The 6,000-nt window shown below is 46.4% G+C and overlaps 1 protein-coding gene across 1 annotated transcript in view; it reads right to left on the reverse strand.

Moving 5' to 3' along the window:
* MEOX2 (mesenchyme homeobox 2) overlaps positions 1-5,671 on the reverse strand; it is a 54,283-nt gene extending 48,612 nt beyond the window's left edge. Inside the window, exon 1 of the mRNA XM_080386058.1 lies at positions 4,867-5,671. Coding sequence (XP_080242184.1) covers positions 4,867-5,377 — 511 coding nt within the window. The 5' untranslated portion in view covers positions 5,378-5,671. The remainder of the gene's footprint in view (positions 1-4,866) is intronic.
* Between the last annotated feature and the right edge of the window lie 329 nt (positions 5,672-6,000).

Genomic DNA, 6,000 nt, shown 5'->3' on the forward strand with positions numbered 1-6,000 from the left:
AACAGACAGAAATACATAATTAGAAGCCATACTTATTTCTGTCTACACAAAATTACTCTTTGGCTATGGGCAAAGAATTCTGAAACTGTATTAGTAAAATAGTGTTTAAAAATTTTGCAGTCCTAGAAAAGTTCCTGATTGTGTTTCCTGAGAGCAAAAGTGAACATACTGCAAATTTGCAACTATTAAACAATCCAGCAAGCAGCCTGTTAGCCAACATTTGCTAAGCAATCAGCCTTAAAAGTTTTCTCCTAGAAGTATGATCATTATTCACTGGATTTTGAACTTGTTTCATTTCTGAAATCTACAGAGGTGTTTTGTTGTTGTTGATGGAGTTTTTTAATGGTAAGTGATGCTTTGATACTGCTTACCAAACAAATTAACTCTTTCCAGAAAAACTATGCTTTATCATGTATTTTTTCTTGCTTCCGTTTACAACCACGCTGAAAAGCACAGACACATTGATGAATCAGTTACACAGTTCTTTTTGACTACAAGTGTGCAGCTCATTTTTCTTCATGATGTGTTTCAGAAACCAATCAGAAGTCCTCAAAACCCATGATTTCACAGTATTTATAATCATTTATCAAAATGACCTGCTTTTTAGAAACCATTTCAAACAAGTACATATGATTTATGATATATAGATCTGTTTAAAATAAATTCCCTGGAGATGTAACTTTTTTACTGCTTGCATGTTGAGAATAGGTAGGTTGTAAAAGATGTTAAAACACTGGAAAAAAAGAGTATTGTTTTCTTTTCATTTGATTTCTTAGTGAACAAAACCCAGCAGAACAGCTATTGAAACACTGGATTCCTGAATTGTTTTTGTAGGTTTAACAGCAGTGTTTCTGTATTATACTATTGTAAATAGAATCAAAAATATGAATAGTTATTACCTGCTAGCCTTTCTTTGGAAATCTGCACCATATAAAAACATTTTTCCATGTCAAACTTTAAAAAATAAAAATAAAAATAAAAATAAAAATGAAAATAAAAATAAAAATTAAAAAAAGGTTTCTCATGCCTGGGGACATGTGTTTAATTACATTAAACTTTAACTGGAATCAAATTTGCTTATAACTTGCATTTATCTATCGCAATTAAAAGTTTGAATAGCTATAGTGCTTAGAAGAACTCCATCAACAGTACTCAGCCTCCCCCTGGTCTTTTCAGCATAGTGCAGATATTTTTTTTGCCATAGGATTTTAGGCTTCCGTAGGGCTACCGGATTCACTTTCTTTTTATATTTCTTAGTAAACCAAGATTACACTTCCTATATAGGCATTGGTATGCTTTTCTCCTGACTGAAGTTTTAAGAAAACTTGGACTTAAGTGAGCCAACTTAGACAACCGCAGTAGTAATTTTGCATTTGATATGTTCCGCATCATCTCAGAGCGAAAACCTACTTTATAAAACCCAGAAATAAAATGGCCCTAAAAGTTACAGGCAAGTAATGAGAAGAGGAGGCATTAGAAAAATCCAAAGTATTCCATATAGAACAACTCGTACCACAAAGCAACAAAGCACTCCAAGAATATGTTTTTTATACACTCGGCATGGTTTTCATCCGCACCTCATTAGCACACAGATAATTCTGACCATTAGTGCACTTTAAAATCAGCAATTTTATTTGTAACCTATCCTCAAATTTAGTATCGTCTTTTTACTCCTACATCCTTGACACATGCAGAGCTGAGTTACAAAGGCAAGGATGCAGATGCCATTATTCACTGCAAAATGTTAACATCTAAAGATTTGTGTGCATCACTCCTCAACTCACAGGCTAGTTTACTGACCCACTTCTGGGCCTACGCAGGTTGGAAGGAATGTTCTGAAGATAATGAGAGAGCAACTACAAAACCTGGAGACGCGGACAGCTGTAGCAGGCAGGGGTTGATGACTAGAGTAAGCAGTATTTCCCAGTCCTTTACAACCAGAACAGTGGACAATTTCACCCTGTTCTGTAGCAGCCTATCCAATATCTTCAAAGGGAACTTCCCAAACTGCTTAAACCTGGGTTAGGGCAAAAGAAAACTGTAAGTCAGACAGCTTATAAAACTACCATGAAAGCGCATTTCACCTTGCTTTCTCAATCCCAAACAAAAGCGTAACAGAGCAGACTGCAAAATGTTTCTATCCTCCCATTCCCCTGCAATATGTTAATTCCAGGGGAAACAAGCAAGCACAGGGACAAACACACAGTTCCTATTGTCCAAAATTTTGCTCGCCCTCTGGATTTTTGTTTATAATTTTTAAAAATTACACTCCCGCCATCGTAACAAATAAGTAAAATGGGGAATCTCTGCTGGTCAATTTTCAGAGTATCTTTATGGCTGAGCAACAGTTACTAGTTGGGGAGATAAATGACACAAGGAATGCTCACGTTTTACTTTCTTTGAACGATCTGTATACTCAGCTTTACGAATCAACGTTCCTGATCTTAAACATCCAGCAATAAAAGCAGAGTAGTGCAAGAAAGGGGTAGCCTAAGGTTAATTCAGCTCTGAAATGCAGAACAGATTCAGTGCTCAAGAAAACACGAACATTCTGTGGCTTTAAGTGATATGCTTAAAAAGAGGAAACATATCTGTAAATAAGCAAGAACATCAATAATTGTCTCAGAATGCTGGCACGGAAACTTAAACAGTCTCTCTTCACTTCTTAGTTATTTACTATTAAGACTTTATACAAATGCTTACTGAAATAGATCCAAGTGTGATGAATATGTCTCCCAAAAGTGAGGAAGGCGTGGATTAAATTCTTTCAAGTACAGGAATTTGTTTTAAAAAAACAGCTTAATGAGAAATAAAGGGGGTGATTTTTAATCAAACGAGGGGCAATTATGGATGACAAATACAGAAATGCAGCGACTTAAAAATAGTTCTTGCTGCCATACATTAGAAGGGCATTAAATATCCAGCACCAGAGCTCAGGCTTCATAAAGGGGTGGGGTTAAATGTTCAGTCCAAAACTCAGGCTTTCCCTGAAGAAAAACCAAAGATACAGCAGCTAAACAGTTGCTGTCGTCAAAAGATGCCCGTTTTCAGTTTGAGAGATCCACGATTGTGTGAACAGCCATAATATTTTTTTCTTAGGGAAAGGGAGGAGGAAATAGTTACCTGCCTTTATCTTCAGAAAGTCTTAGAAAGTGAGATTCGGAGTAGAGCACAAGAAAAGCCTAACCATGGCTAAAGGCTCCGAACCCTTGTCCCCAAATCTAGTGGAAGGCTCCAGTCACTTTGAGGCTAAGGTTTGGGACTTTCCCTCCTGGTGTTCTTTTGGTTTGCTTTGCAAAATGAAATAAACAGAAAGCGATGCAGATACTTCCCTGACAGTGAGAGGGACCAATTTCCTTTCTTCCTTCAGCTTTAGATCGACTGACAAATACAGTAAGTCCTTACACCCGCAGGCATCCAGTTATGTTCCCAGCCGTAACGAGGACTCAAATTTTAGCGTTTCTCATACACCTCACAAAACCAGAGAATTCTTTTTATCTCATAAAATGTAATGAAGATGCAACAACAGATTTTGCCACCATTTTTAACTAAGTACGGGTTTTAATCTTGGAAGAGTTATCAGCCCGCAGACCAGCTACGTAAGATTAAATTCAGTTAAACCCATTCTGAATTACTTGTAAACGTTTCTTAATGTATCGGACAACAAAGAAAATGATGATATCCTTGAGGGCTGTTTTTTAAAATAGTTTCTGTTGCTTACCACTTTACCAAGTTCACAACGTTTCAAGTGAAGAGGTCATGGTTTCAGTTGTGAACTTCATAAATATCTGGAATAACCTTTCACTTTCTCTTCCTCAACAACAAACAATTTGGTGCGCTTGCTCTTGTGTTTCCAAACCCTTGAGCCCTCTCTTTCTCAGGTGCCTCCTGCCTGCCTCGCTATGTTTTTGATGACACCCCCCCCGCCCCCCCGGTTTACGTGTGCCCTAAGGGAAGTGCCATCTGTCGCGCTGCCTCCGCCGCGTGGCTTTTGTCAGAGCGGGGCTGTGACAGGCTTTGCCGTTTTAGAAAGCGGAGATTTATGTCAAGCTGGTTTTTTGCGCACTCAGTGATGCCAAATCATCGCCCTGGAATGACTGCGAGTCTACAGTAGTTTTTCTGCTCGTCTTGAAGCAAGAACTGCAGCGATTTTAAAAGGCAGGCAGCTCCTTCCCCCCCCCGCCCCCGCCACCAGCAAACGGAGGTGCGGTGGCTTTCCGAAACCCCTGTCCGCGCCCGGCCGCTTTCCAGGCTCCCCCTTTTGCCCCTTCCCCGCGGAGGATCTGATGCAGGCGCCCCCAGATCCTACGGGGCAGCAGCAAGGCACCGGCTCCTCTCCCGAATCCCACTTCCAAGGCAGTTTCCAAGCGTTGTGCAATCGCCTGGGAACCGCAGGCAGCCCCGCGGCGGAGGGGCGGAGGGGATGGAGCGCGCTATATTCCGAATTTTGAAGCGGAGGTGGCGTGTCGGGCGGGGGGGAGGGGGACGCGGGGCCAGATGCGAAAATCCTCACCTAAACTGCGAACGTTTCGCTCCGTGCCCGTAGGAAACTCTCCCCCCGCCGCCACCACCTTGATTTCATGCTCTATCACGTGCTGGATTTTGACTTTTCGCTCGCCCCCCCCCGCCCCGCACGCACCCGCCGTAGCCCCAATCAAGCTCGCTCCGGTGATGGAGAGCCCGAGAGCGCGCCGAGGAAGGAGCGCCCCGGCGGCCCGGTGTCCGCGGGCGGCGGCTTCACGGCGGCGGCCGGGGCCAGCCGAGCCCAGCCGAGCCGCGGCGGGGGACCCGGGCCCAGCAGCGCAGCTCCCCCCGGCACCCCCCGCCCGGGGGTCCCGCCCCGCAGGGGAAAGCGTGAGCCGTTACCTGAGCTGTCGCTTTTCCTTTTGCCGGACCTCTTCTCTGTTTCCACCGGGGACAGAGCCTGCCTGCCATAGTCCCCAGGCGCACACGCTGCCCCCGTGGGGGTGTTAGTGCCCAGGCTGGAAGAGTTTGAACACAGGACGGGGGGGCTGCTGCCCAGCTCCGGGGGTCCTCCTGAGTCGGGCTGAAGGCAGAGGCTGTGCCTGGCCGCGGCGGGAGGAGACGACATCTGAGGAATGTGCCAGTTCGTCTGCAAAGCCTGGTGCTGCTGTTGCTGGTGGTGGTGGTGGTGGTGGTGGTGATGGTGGTGGTGCCCCCTATGATGCTGGCTGGCAAACATGCCCTCCTCATTGGGGTATCCCGCTATTATGCAAGAGGAAGAAGAAGAAGACAGATCAGGGTAGGACATGTGGTCGGATCTTCCATGCAGGGCAAGAGAAGACTGGGAGAAAGGATGCAAGCTCTGCGCAGTGGCATGGGGGCTGCGCAGGCAGCCAAAGAGTGTGTGATCCATGGCATGCAAGTCTCAGGTTCCAGGCAGGAGAGTTTAGGAAAGATCCAACTTCACCACCCTTTGTCAACTTTCACTGTAAACAGATCGGGGTTGGGATTTTTTTTTCCAAAACGGCAACGACAGACTTTGCAGCAGGCAGCTGAGCTCAGATAATCCAGGTCTTTAGCCCTAGTGGCCAGTCTCCGCTGCATAAACACTCGGACCTAGATGAGCCTTTCTCAGAGCTGCTCAGATGTCAAGAAGTGGGAGAGGTTGAAGCCAATAGAAGGTGGTCCCAGAGAACTGCTCGAAGGGGGAAACGGCTCCGAGAGGTTATAAATACAGTAGTGTGTAATGTGAGCTGGGGGCTGGCTTAGCAACACAGCACTGACCACATGCAAACTCCCTCCAAAACGCCAGCGCCGTCCCCGCGCCCAGCCGCTCCGTCAGCGGGCGGTAGCGCTGCGCGCCCGCGCCCCGGGCGCCCGCGGCAGCGGAGGGGGGGCGGCTCCGCGGGGGCGCAGCCCGCCTCTCCCTGCCCCCGGGCGGGTCGCGGGAACGCGCCTCCCCGCCGCGGCGACCGGCGGGGCTGCCCCGGGGCCCGCAAGGCCGCACGCGCCCCCCGGGGCTGAAGGGGGGGGGGG

The sequence above is a fragment of the Falco punctatus genome (genome assembly GCF_963210335.1).
Source record: "Falco punctatus genome assembly, chromosome: 4".
NCBI classification, from domain to species: Eukaryota; Metazoa; Chordata; class Aves; order Falconiformes; family Falconidae; genus Falco; species Falco punctatus.